A 19,316-nucleotide genomic window follows, 5' to 3' on the forward strand; every position below is an offset into this window, starting at 1 on the left:
ATGGCTAAAAGTTCAAAGCATCAAAATAAAGATTTTGTTTATTACAAACACTGATTTTAAAAAGTATAATACACACAAACTACACAATCATGCAAAGGTAGGCAAATCATAACATTTACATACTGAACTTCTCGGACTGGCTTGTTTTAAATGTCATTTAAAAATTTTTAGTTTTTTTTTTTTCGATTTTAGATAAAGACAAAAAAAAAACAATTGACTCAGGAACAAACGTGTGTGTACATTCTGGTTTATTAAAACTGCACATCCCCCTAAAAAATCATTACAAAGCTGATGTACAAATTAAAATAGAAGGCAATATCTTCTGTTTTGAATCGGAAGAGTTTATGCCAATCTATGAATGCATATATTAAAAAACATCCATACACTTAAAAAGGCAGGCAAATGTTTGACACAAACATAATGGAGAAATCAACCCTTTTGGATCAAATAATCACTATAAAACAGCACATTTCATTTTAAACAAGACTTTCACATCTAAGAAATATAAAATAGACAAATGAGGTGAAAAAAGTAAAATGAATTAAAAAAGTTAAAATCAGGGAACTTATGGCAGACCAGCCGCTAATATGCTTCCAAGGAGAGTTCGATCCTTCAAAGCATTCTCCACGTCTCGCTCTTCAATCTTCAGGGAGATCTAGAAAAGAGAAAGCCATACTGAAATTAAAATCCATCATTAAGTTGAAATGAACCAAGATACTGATTCACTGAAAACCTTAAGGCATACTTTATCCACATTCTGCTCGGTCTCGTGCACAGCTTTCAGAAGTATACTAGAGTTTGACACATGCACAGTACCACCTAGTGGACTCAATCTGTCTCAACACTCGTCTCGTGCATGTGCTGATGTACGTGGACACAAAACAGGGCTGTGCACTGACGTCTGCACATGGACAGTGCACAGATCCTCACAGAACGTGAACAGCTAAAGCATAACTGAGCTTAAATCAAGATTTCACAAAGGCCATACTATTCAGGATTCAGAACTGCTCTTACTTTAGTCAATCGTGCCTCCTTGGCCTTTTTGAGTGTGAAGATTCCTCTGCTCTCCAGCAGACTGCAGAGAGACAGACACTCGGTCTGTCCGACTCCTCCCACCTGCCTCTGCTTACACAGCTTACTGTACACCTCACACAGCTGGACAAACACACAAGGTTATCAGCCACAGGATAATTCTCTGGATTTTGAACACTGAAGTGACAGTGCTTGGAAACGATTTTCATTTTAAAATACAGAGACGATCAAAGTTTGACTCACCTTGCCCAACTGGACCTCTTTGCTCTTGCCGCTACGGACGATTAGAAGCATACAGCAGACCAGAAGCTTCTGCTGCAAAGGGAAGCTCTCGCCATCCCCGCTGCTGGATGCCATGCGGTCACCATACACCTCAGTCAAAACCCGCGCCACCTGAGGAACGCTCACCCGTGACACTGCAACAAGAAAAGAGAGACAAATCCCTCATTTCTTTTTCTCTATAGACAATCTATCCTGGTGATAACATAAGGACCTACACGCCGATGTATTGATGCAATCTTATTTTCTGGAAAATATGCAGCGATTCCTACCTTTAGGGCCGGCTGCGGGATCAGATGCCATTTTGGACCGGTCAGCTGCTTCCACGATCTCCACGGCCCTCCTGATGGACAGACACAAATGTGTGAGGACCTCTCAAAACTAAGGGTCACACTCTCGTTTCAGCCGTTTAAACCCGGTTCTCTCACCTGCATATGTCGAGAGCTTTGCGGGCATCTCCTGACACAGCTGACACTTTTCTGGCACAGAACTGAACTGCGGCTGAATCCAGAACACCTTCACCTGATACCTGAACACACACAGCTATGTATTATTATCTGAGAATGTGAGTTTGGAGAAGTACGCATAACAGGGAAATATGCAACTAGGCATACTTGTGTGAGCCGGTCTTGGACAATGGCATTAAGCTCCTCACGACTGTAGGGGGGAAAGTTGAGCAGTTTGGGACGGCAGTGTGGCTTGGCCTGAAGCCTGGGCAGAATACGGTCCGTCAGGTCCAATGCATTAGCAATACCTAAGGGGTCAAAGTTCACCAGTAAGCAGACATTCAGAACAGTCCGCGTTCCAAGATTGTTAAGTTGGGAAGATAAACGCATGACAGTCGTACCAATGAGACAAACACGAGAGTTGGGCAGGTAAGGCCACTCAAAGATGGTGTAGAGAACCTCCTGAGACTTGCTGTCCAACTGGTCCATCTCATCCAGAACCAACAGGCTGTTCCACACAAAAACACCACAGGAATTACTCGAAAGAATAAGATCGGTTCGAATCAGACTACAAAACTGATCTTCATGCAATTTAGCGGAAGAGGAGCCGAAGCCAACTTACACAGTGGGCCCAGAGCTGGTCAGGAGTTTCTCCAGCCGAGCCTCGCTGTTGCCCTTTGGAACGCCCAATCGCTCTCCCAGCAGTGGAAAGATGGCGTGTGAGCTCCTCAGGTTCATACAGTTGATGAGCACAGTCTGAACCCCTTTTAACAGAGCCTTCAAACAAGAGAAGACAGTGGATCATTAGCACCAGGATTTTTGTGTGTACTTTAATTGTAAGCTCATGTTACAGTACCATTCAAAACTTAAGGGTTGGGAAGATTCCTTTGGAAATGTTTTTTTTTTTTTTTTTAAATCTCCTATGCTGATAATAAGACATGCAGTAAATATTTCCTACTGTGAAATGATGAAATCTTTAAAATAATAAATCAACTGGCATTGCTACTCAAGAAACACTTATCATTGAGTGTTGAAAACGGTTGTGCTGCTTAATATTTTTGTGGAAACGAATACATTTTAAATTAGAAATTTCACAAGAACCGCATGTCATTAAAACCGTAACCATTTTAAACATCAGTTTAATGCTTCTTGCTTGTCTTGAGCCCCACGTCGGACCCGGAAAATTGCGGGGCCGCCATCTGTGTGAAAGCAAACACGTCCTGGGATTGATCCCGGGTCAGGGACCCAGCAACACTGCCAGGTTCAGTCCCGGAATGAACGCCATGTGAACAAAACCCAGAACTAATGCAGTAAAGGCCGTGTCGTAGTAATGACGCACGTTATCGCACAACTTTTTTACCAGGTGTTTTGAAGGCAGATCAACATTCGCGACGAAAAAATATGTGCCAACTGTAATGAAGCAGAGATCAGTTAGTTCCTCACTTTCCACGCTGATGCTGAGATCGTTCGCCAGCTTCAGTGAAAGTTAACACGCCCAGCGGTTTCGACTCGTACATTACACGTCACGCCCTAATGTCACGTGTCTTTACGGGACCTTTACGGGTTGTGTGAGAACGCACGCACATATTCCAGGTGATCACTGGCAGTGTGAATGTCCAAAATCTAGCGACCCAGGAACAATTGACGGGACACATTACCCGTGTATTTTCCGGAATCGGTGTATGAAAGGGGCTTTGCTGACCCCAAACTTTTAAATCACTAGTGTATTCTTAAGTGATTTTAGAGTTACAAACCAGCATATTTTCTCTTGAGCTCACCTTTTGTTCTTGGAGGACACAGTTCAGACAGGCGGTCTTGCCTGTGCCAGGAGCGCCTGAGATATAGAGGCTGGACGGTTTCTCCGCCACCACATGGTTCTCCAGGAAGGAGACAATGGCAGCTCTCTCTGCCTCACGAGAGAGAAGACGTTCAGGGACTGCAGTGTGAAGAGCCTGCTTTATACTCTGATAGCCCGACTCTGCAGGAAAGAGACCACAACAGAGACACAGTTTACCTATCAAATATCAACAACTGGACACAGATTTTGATATATTTAAGCAAATTAGCCAAAAAACACGTAGAACATACTTTTTACAGGAAAGAGTCGGGTAACAGGGAGCTTTCCCTCTGTTCGGGGGATCGGGTTTGTGCAGGGGGTTTCTTGCAGCCGGTTTGGCGATCGACGTGAAACAGGAGACAGGGGAATTTTGAGTGACGACGGTGTGGGACGTGGAGGTGAGGAGAGGACCGGTGTGTTCTCATTAAAGGACAGTTTGCGAGGGGAGCACAGAGGAGCACAGCGCTGCTTCGGAGGAGAGCCAAGCATAGACGCCGGGAGGTTACAGCCGTTCTCGTCACCTGAAAACCAAGATTCAAGGCATAACACGTTACTGTAAGAACAACAATCATAAAGGTTGCTTAAAGGTGACGAGTTACACACCTGTACGTTTGCGGGGGCTCAAGGGCAGCCTCTCCGACGAAGAGGTGTTTTTCAACACCGAATTCCTGGGAGACCGACAGACAGTGAGTGAATCGCCCACATTTGACTTTCTAGGGGACAGAGGGATGGCCTGGACATCCACTGCATTCTCAGAGGAGTTTTTAGGGCGAGAACCCAATCTGGAAGACTTCCTTCGGGGGAACTGAATGGTGGGCTGATTCTGGGAGCGAGTGCTGGGCATTTTTAGGTTTAAACCAGAAAGCAGATCTGAAAGAAAAAGCACAGTGACTTATTTTAAATCAGCGACGAATAACCTCTAATGCACAATGGCTTGAGGAGGAAACCGAGATAACCCATCAAGAATTTAGCAAGTATAGTAGTTTTTCCACTGAGACACTTGAGGTGCCATAGTCATTAACATAGCCATACTAACCTAAAAGCTGTTGGGGGTTGTTTGTAGTCGTATCAAGTTAGACAAAAAAACAAAGACTTAACGTTAACCCATTTTGTGCAGAATCACACAGATCAAACGATAACCATCAATTTATTGACTGAACCAACAGGCAAATTGTGATTAAGTTATTTATTTTGTTAAATGCTTCACGGTACAAAAATAAGTACATTAACAAATAAATGTTTTAGATTTAAATTCGGTTTAAATTATAAGTTAAGCGAGCCATGCCTGTTGCGGGGGGTATTTGGCGCCAAGCTGTTTGTTCACGCGCACAACAAGACTGAAAAATCCTATTTTAAAATACTGCACAATAATCTTTTAAGAACTATAGAACGAATATATTTAATGTCTTACCTGAATAAACCTGAATTTGTGTTGACATTCGCTACGATGATCACAAGTTGTAGATCTCTGGGAACAAGCTCCTCACCGCACACTCTCACCCGACGTCAAACTAGCGCCAAATCTGCTGCCTTGACCTCCTCTCTGAACAGCTGACGCGCTGGCGTGTGACGTGGCTCTCATGACAGCGCATTTCATTGGTTGTTGGGGTTCCTTTTGGTTTTAAGGAGCCAATAGGATTCTTAGTTCCTTCCCCCATTGACTTGACTGTAATGGCGGGTATTTCTTTGTTGGTATTTTGGCGCAAAGAATTTCCCGGGAGTTATTAAGAAAGTTTTTATGTGTGTATATATAGAAGACAGGTATTCTACCATCACTATCCACTCTCGACAAATTTATTTTAATCATCCAGGTGTATAGACCAGATTTTCACAGTGACCGGCTCATTTCTGTTTCATAAACGCACGCACTCAAAAAAACAAATGTTGAAATATTCGATTATACAATGGTTTCTCTCGTTCCTGATCTGTGTCATACTATTAGTATTAGCTCCTATTCATTGAAAGTTTTTCGTCTTTTATGCCCATTTTGTATTTACTCATCTAAAAAACTGGCTTGGATGTTATGCATATTTCTTTCTTTTTATTTAATTTAACATATAACACTCACAGGGGATACATACAGAAATAGTATTTAAAAAAACAACATGACTTGAACTGATGCAGAGCAATAAAGTATATATAAAACCAGAATACAAAACAGTGTTAGGTAGTCTAATAAAATTATTAGGCCTAAACAAATAAAGAAAATAAATGAACAGAAAAACAAATAAGAACCTAACAGACATGCTGTGAAATCTATCTTTTTTTCATCAGTACAGCTACTTTAGCAGCTTTCTTCTTAATTGATGAGCAACAGTTTTAGATCAATACAAAAAATAAAAATCCTAAAATTGGGCATACAGTCAGTAATTTTACATTTATGGACATGAATTATGCCACAGAGTTAGCAGTACAAGCAATTCCAAGACATTTGTCCTATCTTTAAACAGATGAAACTATGTGCACCACCAGAAGAAAAAAAAAATTGTTATCTTTCTTTCAGTAGATGACTGTCCATTCATGGAGATATAATTTACCCTAAACCTTATCAAAACTGAAGAATAATCGTTATATCCATATATAATATTTAATTATTATTTGGCTGAATCATGTGTCTGGTTGATATTTCCTGCTTTAGATCAAAATGTAGTGGATCATGGTCTTCTTTTGAGCTGGTGTGCAATTTGTAAAGTTCAAGTTTTTAATCCGTCTCTTGTGTTTTTCTCTCTCTCTCATCGTTCTACCGAATGCTGCCAGAAGATTGCTTTGGAGCAAATCCTTTACCATTCATGGTTTACTGTGTGAGCCTAAGATCATCTTCAACACTCCCTGTTGTTTTGTGTATTTGTTTTTATATGTTACCCTGGACCACAAAACCAGTCATAAGGGTCAACTTTGATTTTTACATCTTTCCTTTGATGTATGGTTTGTTATGATGGGGTGGTGTTGGCGCAGTGAATCCGACACATGTCCTTGGTGTGAAAGACCCGGGTTTGAATCCACTGTGAGACACCAATGTGTCCCTGAGCAAGACAATTAACCCTTAGTTGCTCCAGAGGTGTGTGACCTCTGACATATATAGCAATTGTAAGTCGCTTTGGATAAAAAAAAAAGTGTACGAAAAAATGTAAATGTATGATGGGACAATATTTGGCAGAGACACAACTATTTGAAAATCTGGAATCTGAGGGTGCAAAAAACAAAAACAAAAAAAATCTAAATATTGAGTAAATCGCCTTTAAAGATGTCCAAATGAAATTCTTATTACTAAACATAAATTAAGTTTTGATAAAATATCCTCATGGAACATGATCTTTACTTAATATCCTAATGATTTTTGGCATGAAAGAAAAATCAATTATATTGACCTATAAAATATATTTTTTTTTTTTGCTATTGCTACAAATATACCCCAGAGACTTAAGACTGGTTTTGTGCTCCAGGGTCACAAATGTTGTCAAATAAAGTCTCTTTTAAGTGTGATATATGTAAAAAAAAATAACCCTCATTTCATTTTCTTTTTTTATTTCAGGTCACCTAATAAGAAAAAAGAAACAGTTAAAATTCACTTAGTTCACTTAGTGCCATATGTAGTGTCTAGCACCTTGGGTTTAAGTGGTATATTAGTATTCAATGTTATTATGGACATTCCCAAAATGCCCGGTCACAACTGATTTAATGGAAGAGCTCCATGTCATGGTCACTGTGATCCCAGAAGATCCTCTCATGGCCCAGAGGTTCCTGTCTGAGCCTCCTCATCCCTGTTCATTGTCATATGAAAACCCCAAGCCCTCAACCATTCCCAGACTTGAAAAATTCTAGGACTCTCTGAAATACTTGACTCCGATTCTTAATCATTTGTGTAAATGTGAAAGACCAATTATAAAGCAAAATGTATTAACATACATCGCCGAATCGTCATTATTTTAAAGAAGCACGATTTAATACCCATTCCCACCTTTTATTTCAGAATAACAATGACACATATTTTAAGACATTCAAAAAGTCTGAATTATTGTTCACCAAATCCCAATTATACAGTTCTATACTCCTATATAACATTATTAAAATCCTATATAACATTATTAAAGTACTTGGTCTCTTCATTAAAAAAACATGTAGTGTTTTATTCAAAATCTACTTAAATTGATTTCCTGAAATGAAAATGCAGTCTATAAATGACCCAGAAACATTGGTCTCCAGCAGGTGGAAGTGTGCAGAAGAGCCAGAAGATTGCACTACTTGTGTACGGTTTCAAAAACACAGATCTCCAACAAGACCAAGTCTCCAACAGATCCAAAGGCACTTTGTCGTTTAGATTCAAAAAGAATATTATTATTATTATTTATTTTAAAATCAGCTTCTCTTAAAACCTACGCGACCATACTGGCCGTTATATTTTCTTACTCTGTAGTGTGAGGAGGAAAACACAGCTGTGGAATGAACAAGGTACAAGGCTGTTTCATGGCCTTTGCAGTGTAAGCAAACACTTTCAGAATTGAACTCATTCCTGACTGATTTGGAAATAAAAGGAAAATAAGAAGAATAAAAATATATAAAACGACATGACTGTCTGATATCCATAGCCATCAATAATTTACAAGTGCTACACATTTTGTCATTGAATAAAAAATATTTGTTTTGTAATGTACACATCAAGCTTCATGTTAACCGCAGTTGTATGCTTTCACATTGCTGTGCTGCTGTCATCTGAGAAAATATTGAAAGGTGCATTTCTAGGCAGCACAGGAATATTGCACAGTGTTTTTAGGTCTAGAGGTACAGCATTCTGGAGTGGTCTGAATCAGAGATCATGTAGGTGTTCATAGTGCTGCCCTATGAAAGATGTCACATTTTGAGATGTATCTGAAAGTGTAATTAATGTTTGTGTGGCAGACACACATAAATACATACTGTGTACGCATGTACGTATTTGTGTATGTGTTTATACGTCAGCTTTTCGTGGTCCTTCACTTCTCCGAACAGTGTTCATCTTCCTCCAACTGGAGGCAGTGGAGGAACACCTCTCACTAAAGCTGGAGAAATAAAGATACAGAGGACGTGAGGAAATGTGTACAACACAATCTGTAAAGGTTTATCTTTATGGATATATTATAGGTCAAAGTTAAAAGTAAGGTCTTTACTCTTGATGTTTTGGCTGGGATAGATCTTCTGGAAGGGTCTGTATTCTTCAGGCGGGGGAAGGTCTGCTATTGGGTGGAAGGAATACTTGGACTCAAAATCATCTGAGAAGAGAAAGACATTTAATGAATATAAAACCTTTATCAATCAATGACAGAACTATTTTATGCGCTATCTAGTGGACAAGTAGCTTTGCATATGAAGATGTTTAACTACCATGTCAAGATTAGCACATTCATTTAATTTTTAATGTGGCTATTAGAAGCATTTTTTCCACAAATGTTTTTGCGATGATATGAAACGTTATAATCTGAAAAAATACTGTAATAATAATAATAGTTCAAAGTATGAATAGTTTGTCAAATAACATAAAAAATAATGCATTTTAATAAAATGTTATTAAGTCCCCCAGACTTAATTCAGACAGTTATGTTCACAAGGTTTTTAGATTTAAATCTAGATTTAAATTTAAAGAGACAGTATCAATAGGAGATGTGAATATCAGGAGTGCTGAACTCTCTCAATGCAGTGCATGTTTCATTCATACACGAAGACAGAGGGCACTATTGCGCAGAAAGTCCAAAAAAAACTCATAGAAGTAATAACTTATGCCATGCAGGAAATCCCTAATATGGACAAAATCACTGTAGCTGAGCGGAATAAAAAGCAGAAACGTTTTTACTGATGAAACGTGAAGACGTTGCGAAAATGTATGGTTTATGAGTGTTTTTCCAAGTTATCTCCAGGTAATAAATAAATAAACTACATGAATAATGCAGTACCGATTGACATATAATTTAGTATAGAAACTATAAAATATATTTCCTGCTTCATTCTGTGATTAAAATTGGGAAGAATGTTCGTAGTAGCCTTTATAAACCAATCAAAAAACAGCAATATAACCAACAGCTGTGCATACTCTCTTCACGTCGTTCTTGTAAAATACTAATCGTTTAATACTATAAATATACAAGCAGCACACTACTCGCGGATGTGTAGTGTGCTAAATGACTAATGTGTGGAATCGTCCCGGATGAGATCGTCAGGTCATCAAGTGAATCATTTTATTTACAGCTAAATTGTTATTCATTCGTTTTACTAATATTTAAGATTGGAAAGCCCTTCACAAAAGTGTTTAATTACTAAAAAAACCTAAAACATTTGCTTTGGCAAAAGGGCACTTTGGGCATCGAGGGGAAGGGGCAGGTGCTCAGGCACACATCGCACCCCCCTTTGCACGTGCCTGAATTCCATCATGAATCCCCACCTGTTTGATTTACATTAAAACTCTGTTTTGTAAAGTAATGATCAGGCCACTGGGTAAAATTACGACCTTATTTTTCAGAACTACTTATCTGGTATAACATCTCCGTGTTCTAAGAAGGCTTTGTTGACAGGTGTAACGAGGAAATAAGTGGGCCGCATTTGAATTACTGAGAGCTCATTTGACTTCTGGGTTATTTTCATGTGCTGATGCACAGTAGACTACAGATCCACAACCAAAATCAAAGTTCTGATCTAAGAGTGCTTCCCACATGCAAACAAATCAGGAACTAATAGAATGAACTGATGGAACTCACCAGAAAAAGACTTGGGGGCAGATGACGCATGTCCATTGCGGAGAGGTGGAGGAGGAGGAGGTGCATGTCCTGAAGACTGGCGTCCAGTAGAGGAGAGAGGAGGGGGCTTCCCTCGACTAGGAGGTTCAGAAGATGTTTGTGGCCCGCGGTAAGGGGGTGGCATTTGCCGAACCCCGTTATGAGATGTATGAGGAATAACCTGAGGAGCTGAATGAACACTTCATTTTAAAAGAGGTCTACATTTACTATATTATTCCTTAACAAACCTCCTCTCTATATTTCAGCCCAACAAATTTTACGTATTGCTATTTTTAACGTCTTGATTATCCATGTTGTGTGCATTAAATAGATGATGAAAATCAAAACACATCAGAGAAGAGCTAATAAAATGTCTTTAAAATTTTCAGTCAATAATTTTGGTCCTCCGATACTATTTTTTCCAAAACCAAAAAACATTTTTTTCAGCATAATATTTTCAGTTGTCAAAATGTTGGTTTGTCACTTTTGTCAAGCATTAAAAAAAGCAGCATCATAAAATCACTACAAATATGTTATTTATTACTTGTTAGCTAAATTTCAAATTTTCAGAAGCCTTGCGACAGCTTTGTGTGACCGAAATTTAATTCTGTTTCTTACACAAATCTATCATAAAGCTACAGTGTACAAGACCAATGTTAAAATATTTTTGCAGATTTTATGGTGCCTTTTCATTCATTGCAGAGCTTACATTTCTGCAAACTTGAAAACTTGTTCATTTGGTTTTAGAGCAATTTATCATTCACCGCGAGTTTGACTGACAGGTGATCTGATAAATCATTACGCAGAATCTGCCATTTTGTCTGACAGACAAACAAACCAGGCAGGAGAGTAGATTAACATCGTGGACTTGAACTTGAAAACAAAAAATGATTGTAAAATGTATTGATGTCTTTCCGTAGTTGAAACAAGAAATCTTCTGACGTTCATTCATCTTCATTTCGTGCTATAACTGAAGAGGAAGAGATGATCGGTTCATGTGCCGCTTGAGCTGAGGCGCTACAGCGTTCTATCATGACACATTAAAGGGCCACAAAACAGCATTTTATGTTTGAATTTCTTTTAAAAAAAATGACAAAATTTGAAAGCTGAGACTTTGTTTCATTCACGAAGATTTTAAAATCCTTATGCGAAAAAGAATGTTTCAGGAACCAAGGCCGCCGAAGAAGTGGCCAGGCACTAATGCACTCTATAGGCTTTAGTAAAGTTAGATGCCATATTGAATTTAAAGGAACACTCCACTATTTTTGAAAATATGCTCATTTTCCAACTCCCCTAGAATTAAACAGTTGAGTCTTACCTAGGGCTGCAACTAACGATTATTTTGATAATCGATTAATCTGTCGATTATTTTTACGATTAATCGATTAATCGGTTTATGTACTTATATTTTAGTTTTTTCCATTTTTTCCCCAAGTAAATTATTAATAAAGGGTCTTTATCATTCAGCATAGATTTTTAAGAGATTTTAACCATTTTGCATTGTCATATCCTCATCAAAAATATACCTGGAGTTGTTTTATTATGTTAGTAATACTTTGTCGAACTCTTCTGCAATCAAAACACTGACCCATACTCTAGCAAAATTCACAAGGAGATTTCAAATATTGTTTTCACCATGGCAGTCCTTAGAGCTCCTAAAGTAGTTTAACATCCCAAACAAAGCTTAAGGAATCTTTGAGAACATATTTTCACGAAGTATAAGGATAAAACAGAATAAAATTGCAGTGCATTGTATTTTATTATTTACTGGGAAAAAGCTTTATAGCTTATGCTGTGAAATTGTAAACAATCCTTCGAAAAAAAGTGCCAATGGCATGAAACCTGAATGGAACTCACAATTTAAAGTAAAATCCATCAGAAGGTTGTCCAGAAAAAAAAAAAAATTGGGACACACACAAAAAAACCTGCTGTGTGAAAAAGAGCAGTGAATACTTAGAAAAGAAGTGCATTTTAAATATACTTAAAAACATTTACCTCTCATTCAGTCATAATTAGTCTGCACAACTGAATTTTGAACTGGTAAACGACAAACTGATCACATAACATGTTTGTAAAGCTTTAAATGTTAACTGTTAAAAAGCAATGTTATCAGCTTTTACGACTAAACATTTGCAAACAACCTTGTACTGGAGAATCTGCACAAATAAAATTGTTAGGTGCCGTTCACATATCGCACCTAAAAACGCGTGGAAAACGCTAGTCGCGCCGCTTTCTCCTCCTTTCCAAAGCGCTCGGGCAGAAGCGCCCCTGAGGCGTCTGCCTTTGCTAAGCAACCATGACGTGCTCTCTCCATGACGTGCCCTCTCCATGAAGACCCGGAAATTTCAGCAAAGGATAAATGGATGCGGTGTGGACGCGCCTGGAAAAACGGGCGCATCGCACCGCGTGCGTGTCGCGACCGCGTCGCTTCCATTATGAGAGTGCATACTGCGCGCCTACATAGGAAATAACGAACTTGAGCACGCAAAAGACACGATATGTGAACGACCCCTTAAACAGTTCAGTAGTGCAGAGTTTACAGGTTACTCTTCATTTTAAAGGCTCAAAGTAAAGTACTCCCACTTCCCGCTGAATGCTGCAGAGACGCTGTTCGGGAAGCACGTGACATAAAACGAGGCCAGCTATTGGCTATTCGCTACTTCACCTGCTGTACTGGCTGAGTAAAACCTCCGGTGGCTCATTACTGCCACACTTTGGTCACCGCAGATTTGTAATATGCACGAAATGAGCCGCTTATGGCAAATAAAATTTATTTAGCGACGAATCGATTACTAAATTAGTTGACAACTATTTTAATAATCGATTTTAATCGATTAAATCGATTCGTTGTTTCAGCTCTAGTCTTACCGTTTTCGAACCCATACCGCCAGACCCAGAGATCGGCTGAATGGATTCGAAAATGGTAAAACTCAACTGTTTAACTGAAGGAGTTGGAAAATGAGCATATTTTCAAAAATAGTGGGGTGTTCCTTTAACATGGATGAAAATGAGGCTGTATTGGATAGATTTACAGTCTTTACAATGGCATTCGCTATATAATTGTCCTAGATCACTTAATTCTCACAACTTTTTTAAATATTATTCGTGGGTTTTTTTCGACTGAATTTTTTTTTCCTCCCCTGAAAGACATTTAATCAGCTGAACAGTCAGTATGATGGTAAACAACAGTATAATGCATTGAACACACCAAAGCTTTATCCTCACAGCCTTGTTTTCATTCCCATCAGAAATAAAATATTCTCTAAAGTGAGAGAATTTTCAGCTTGGATTTTACCTGTGCTACGCCCCACTGGATCGCGTGATGGTGGTGCAGGTCGTCTGTTCTGGTGGGCAGGGGGTGGAGGAGGGGGAGCCTGAGCATTGGCATGGCTTCTCTTGTTCAGCGAGTTTCGTCTCTGTGGCAACTCAGGGGCCGAGTTGCCATTTGCAGCATTAGTCGGCTGACGATAAGGAGGAGGTGCATTTGAGGAAGGGGAGGAGGATGAAGAGAAGCGAGATGAAACGGGGGGATGTCTTGAAGGCCCATCCAGAGGAGAAGATGGTGGCAGTGTAGGCCCCTTGCTTGCAGGTGGTTCTGGAAAGGGTTTCTCACGACTGTGTGCCCCAGAACCCTGTTGGCCTGGGGAGGGTCCGCGATTGCCACCACGATTGAATGGTAGTGGTGGAGGTGGAGCAGAGGTAGTGGGTTTTGAGGAGCTGCTGGTAGCAGATGTTTTGGAGAAGTCTGGCAGAGAGGGACGTTGATTTCGTGCCTGTTCTGGAGGTGTGGAGCGACTGGAGCTGGCTGGTTCAGAATTACCTGGAGCTCGAGGTACTGAAGGTCTAGAGGCAGGCGGCCGCACCGCTGACCTTCCTACGGAGCTGTCTGTGTGGACACATTCATAAAACACCTTCAGATAATAATTAGGGCTGAACAAAATTGGAAAAAAATAACACTGTGATTTTTCTTTCCAGCAATATATATTGCGATATGGAAACAAATTATGAAATGCATGGATTTTCACCAGATTATTTAATTTGGAAAGAATTAGGACCCATTCACATGGAGAATGGTTTAGCTGTATACACATACATTTTTTATCGTATAGGCATTTCATGAACACGGATCCGCCGTTTTGGGAGACCGAAACCGATATTTTTTTTTTTAAACCGGGTCCCAGAGTGGATAAACCTGAAAACGGCGCCCTTGCGTTTTCGTCTGGACAGAGAATACCTATAATTCCTGAAGCGATGACATCATCAGCCCACGTCTCGGCCCTAGTCAGACACCGCTACATCACGTAACAGCATCAAAACATGAACAAACACTGAACGATTGTTTTTTATTAACTAACATTAACACAGATTAATAAATGTATTGTTCCATGTTCGTTTGTATAGCACGCGCAAAATTTATGAGCATAGTCCAAGTATTCTTCTCTATTTTAAGCGTATATCTGTAGCAGAATTACAGCGCCACATACTGGTCTGGCATGTATACTACATCATTTTGTGTCGGTTTCCTGGTTTTGTGTGGATGCAGATATTTCTTGAGATGAGGGGAAAAGATAAAGACAGGACAGGGAAAGCTCTGGTTTCGTGTGGACGTAGCCTTAATCATTCTAGAGTTAGCAGGGTGCTTTTGTTGGTTAGTGCATCTGCATGGAAAATTAAAATAAATGTAAATTTTTTCAAACTCAGATTTGTTTTGACTTTGAAATCCTTTTAGCAATCAACGATTTGAGAAAACTTGGATGTTTCCCAGGCCACATTTCCACTGCATTTGATTTATTAAATATGACCATAACATTTTTATTTTTATTGTGATTATTCTGAATTTAAAATACTAAAAATAAAAAAATATATTGTAAAAATACTGTAAAATAAAAACTGAAAAATAAAAATCGAGTAATTTAAATAATAATTTCATTTAACTATAAAATTACACTACAAATATTTTTGTCATTATTTTCAAAAGGTAAACCATCAATATTTTATTTTACAGGGCTGACAGCAATTGGTTTCTGCCTGAAGCTTGTCTCTGTGTGTTCATTTACACTTCTGAAGCCCATGATATCTGCATTTCAGAACGGTTCGATTCACAGTAAATGAACCAAGAAGTTAATGAACTGCACGTGTGTATATAGAACTTCACTCCAAAAATGCTAAAGGATATATATATATATATATATATATATATATATATATATATATATATAGACACTGTTTTTTGTTTTTTTTTACATATTGAGCAGCCCTAAAAAAAAACATTCACTACACTACTGTGAAAGGGGAACATACCTCCGACTGGTCGTAGTTTGGGCACTCCTCCACTGAACAGCCCTCCCATTGGCCCAGCACCAACTCCACCTCCACCTCCACCACTGCTGCCACCTCGAGCTTCAGGCCAAAACAAAAACACTGAATGGTTAACTGGGTCACTCAAACATTAATGGTATTTTCAGCTGTAGTGCACTACAGATGACTTACTTTCAATTTTAGGTGCACTTCTGTCATTGACCACAGTGGTCTTCTTCAGTTTGGTGCCTTTGCAGATGTCTGAGAGCAGAGCTCCTCTTCCTTTCGCTTCATCTCGATGAAGTTTCGGAGCTGCAGTGTTTGCCTGAAAATAAATACATTAGTATGTTGAAAAAGTGCTCTCTTCATTTATTAAAAAATGCAATTCATTGAATTTCTCTTCCAAGATAAGATTTGTTGGTAATTTCTGAATTAAAATTCATTATGATATTTTTTTGCGGGGCATAAAGAATGAATACATTTTTTTAAAATCCTAATCTTATTTTTTTTTTTCAAGAATGCATAATCTTTTATTATTATGTATTGAAAAAAGGAAAAAATGCTTTACTGCTTATTAATAATATTAAAAAGGTCCAGAAAATGAAAGTCATGTAGTGAAATCAACATGCAAAAAAAATATACATATGTATATATATCACACACTTATATAAAAGAGAGGACCTCTGCAGATCCTCATGCCTCTGTGCAAAAGTCAGTGTCTTAAACTATAAGATTATTAGCTTTTTTATGTAAAATATATAAATGATACTTTAGGAAGTAAATTTAATTATTATAGTTCTAAATTAATAATTGTTGGTTTTGGTCATGTTTTTTTTGGGGGGGTGGGGGTTATATAAAAAAGGTAATATGAGTTGGAAAAAGGTAATATGAGTCAAGGAAACAACAAGGAGGATAAATCACTGAAGTGAGACGAGACCCATGTTAGCTGCTCCTTGCTGTACACTGACCTGGTTAAAGGTGGGGGCTGGTGGAGGTCCAGGCGGAGGGGGGGGAGGAGGAATAGGCATCCTGGCAAATTTGGAAGATGTCGACAGTCACCTCAATCTTCAGCAGTTCGTATGAGGTTCTCACAAAAACTCTGCAAGGTGAAAGAACAACAGCCATCAGACTTCCATGCAAAGCTTCAGGGAAATCAAGAGATGGTTGTATGGTAATTAAATGAAATGCTTTAAAAGGTATTAGCGACTCATCACAGTGACCTATTCATCAGTGGTTAACGTCATCAGTGTAGCGTCACAGTACCTCCCAAACCACCTGACTGTTCCAGGAACTACTCAGCGGCAGACAGGACATAGTAACTATACAACATTTCTAAAATATTTCCACTGACAGTTTGATTTTCCTTCCCTACCAGTTCAGGCAGAAGTGCCTACTCACATGTCCACAGCCGACTAACCAGAATGTTGCGGAGCAGGATCTTCTGGCACACAACGACTAATGGATGTGAAAAAATGGGTGAAGCACAAGCACTGCGCCAAACTTGAATAAAAACAACTGCCGAAGCTCTAATCAGCCTTACCAAATCAGACAAGGGCCTTGTTTATAACACCAAACTGTAGAAAGAATCTGTTTGTGGCACACATAAAAGCACATGTGAAAAACTGTTAGGAAGTAGGAGTTTAATCTTTAAAGTTTCTGCACTTTAACTGACAGCAGACTACATTTGATCTGTAACACAAAGTTCACATCAAGACCACAAAAACAATGTCTGGGGTCAAATAAGTCTATCATTTAATCCAATAAGCAATTGATGTCCTTTACACAGCTGTCAACTGCAAAGAAAGTGCAGATTGATGTCGTATGCACATTTTTGTTTGCTGGTTGTAAATGTAAATGTCTTGTGACCAGAGGTGACAGAACCTTATCTAAGCCTGCAGTATCATATTTGATATGTAAATGACTCAACGACTAAGAATCGAAATTATCCACGTGATCAAAACTTTGAGGAAAATTGTGTTGCACATGCGTTCTGTTGTCTGACTGATATTTTTTTTTAAGTAGAAGGCCTTTTAGAGTAATTCTAAAAATGTCCTTCAGTTGGTAGTTTGGCCATCTAAAATATTTAGCCTCTAAAAGACATAACAGACACTCAAATACCATACTTGGAGCATTTAATATTAAAGATTAATATTATAAACTGCCGTCACATCAGACCAATGTGTTTTTACACTTAAAATCCATGTCATTTTAGAGCAAAAAGAAGGAAATGGATACTGGAAGAAGTCAAACCAGCTTGTGAAATTGATGCTGTGTATGTTTGTTAACATTATTATGCATCACTGAGTCAACAAGCACTTAAACAGTCAGTGACTGAACCGACCATAGGCTACTTATTATCCTGAACAATCTTGAAATGTGATACAGTTTCGAGCTAAAACCAAAACCTTGAAATACTACCGATGTCGTGAACACTACAAATTATCGTGATTCATTCATTTTGAGTCGGATCTTTCAAATGAATCGTTTCACGAAACCGGTCGAAACGACTCGTTGATTAATAAACAACCCAAGTGAAAAAGTGTAAGTGTGTTCATTAAAAGGTAACGTTAGGCTACATAACAAACAGTTCAATTAGGTATCGTGTTACTCTAACGACTGTAAAAGACGTTGGTAAATCTTACCTGTCTGTCAATGTGCGGTCTTGTCCCAAACAGCATTAATGTTCAAAAGTAACCGGCTGCACTCTCGCCGATGATCCGCTGTTTGACTGGCCGACGGAAAAAAACAACAAGTGGTGACTAAAGTAACTATTGGGACGAGAGCTTACTGTGGTCTGCTGTCATACTGACCAACTCTGTAAACTCATTCCGACCAGTTCACAGCGTCAACCGAAAGCACAGAAGGCAAAGATTCACGAAACCGGATGTCTTGCTGCTCTTAACATCGCTGCCCAATGTTTGAGGGCGATACTGTTTCAGCCGTGGACCATGGGCTTCTGTGAACCCACTTCTACGAAATCCCGGAAATCACGAAGCAGGAGGCCGAAAAAATCCGATTGCATCCGATAAGCAGGAGCTAACCTTTTCCCCTTGCGTCACGCTGCAGCGGTGATCATTGTAGCATCTGCCAAAACGCAACAGTAGATTATTGTTCATGCTATAAAGCCATTAAAAAAAAAACGTTAAACACATTGTCATTTTATTTTATTTATTTATTTGATGACAATGATGACTAAAGGAACTACATGTTTCCATTTTCAGTAGCCTCATTACCCCCAAAAAATATTTATTACTCGTTACAATTCCTTTCAAAAATAATATTATTACTTTACTTACTGTCTGGCAACAGTAGGCTAATTAGGCTAGTTTCACTACTGAGCTACATTACTTATCTTTCTCGCCCCAAAGAAGTCTCCACCTCATGATTTGATCAAAATCAACATTTGATCGCATTCAGAAGTTATTGCAAACACTCAATGGTGATTGATAGTGGCTTTTAAGTAAAACTGTTGTATTAATTTTCATGTGTAGCTTGAAGCTAATTGTAGCTACAAATTCTCTGTTATTCATATATGATTATATTTCATTAAGATAGTTTTCAAAAGAAATCACCCAAGTTAATAAGATTTGTAATTTTAGTAATATAATTTATGTTGGGATGCGATGGATGTGGGAAGGCAAGCCCTTTCACATTTTCTCCTGACAAAAATACTGTACTGGCAAT

The 19,316-nt window shown here is 38.8% G+C and overlaps 2 protein-coding genes across 3 annotated transcripts; both read right to left on the reverse strand.

The window, feature by feature from the left end:
* Window positions 1–231: 231 nt before the first annotated feature.
* On the reverse strand, window positions 232–5,161 carry cdc6 (cell division cycle 6 homolog (S. cerevisiae)). The gene is made up of 12 exons (XM_026220988.1): window positions 5,006–5,161; window positions 4,198–4,464; window positions 3,846–4,115; window positions 3,536–3,735; window positions 2,380–2,534; window positions 2,159–2,265; window positions 1,926–2,065; window positions 1,740–1,840; window positions 1,584–1,654; window positions 1,276–1,448; window positions 1,015–1,155; window positions 232–655 (listed from the first exon to the last, which is right to left on the reverse strand). Exons 1-12 carry the CDS (start codon window positions 5,031–5,033, stop codon window positions 566–568), a joined length of 1,743 nt encoding a protein of 580 aa, XP_026076773.1. The 5' UTR covers window positions 5,034–5,161; the 3' UTR covers window positions 232–565.
* A 2,378-nt stretch (window positions 5,162–7,539) lies between these two features.
* Window positions 7,540–18,662, reverse strand: LOC113055046 (WAS/WASL-interacting protein family member 2-like). Of its 2 annotated transcripts, XM_026220990.1 has the most exons (9): window positions 18,443–18,662; window positions 18,275–18,360; window positions 16,601–16,731; window positions 15,825–15,957; window positions 15,636–15,734; window positions 13,630–14,220; window positions 10,317–10,523; window positions 8,739–8,840; window positions 7,540–8,630 (listed from the first exon to the last, which is right to left on the reverse strand). In XM_026220990.1, exons 3-9 carry the CDS (start codon window positions 16,658–16,660, stop codon window positions 8,584–8,586), a joined length of 1,239 nt encoding a protein of 412 aa, XP_026076775.1. In that variant the 5' UTR covers window positions 16,661–16,731; window positions 18,275–18,360; window positions 18,443–18,662; the 3' UTR covers window positions 7,540–8,583. The 2 variants fall into 2 exon arrangements, with proteins under 2 accessions (XP_026076775.1, XP_026076774.1); XM_026220989.1 differs by having other exon boundaries at window positions 18,275–18,662.
* Window positions 18,663–19,316: the final 654 nt, after the last annotated feature.

Source organism: Carassius auratus, chromosome 36, assembly GCF_003368295.1.
Source record: "Carassius auratus strain Wakin chromosome 36, ASM336829v1, whole genome shotgun sequence".
NCBI lineage: Eukaryota > Metazoa > Chordata > Actinopteri > Cypriniformes > Cyprinidae > Carassius > Carassius auratus.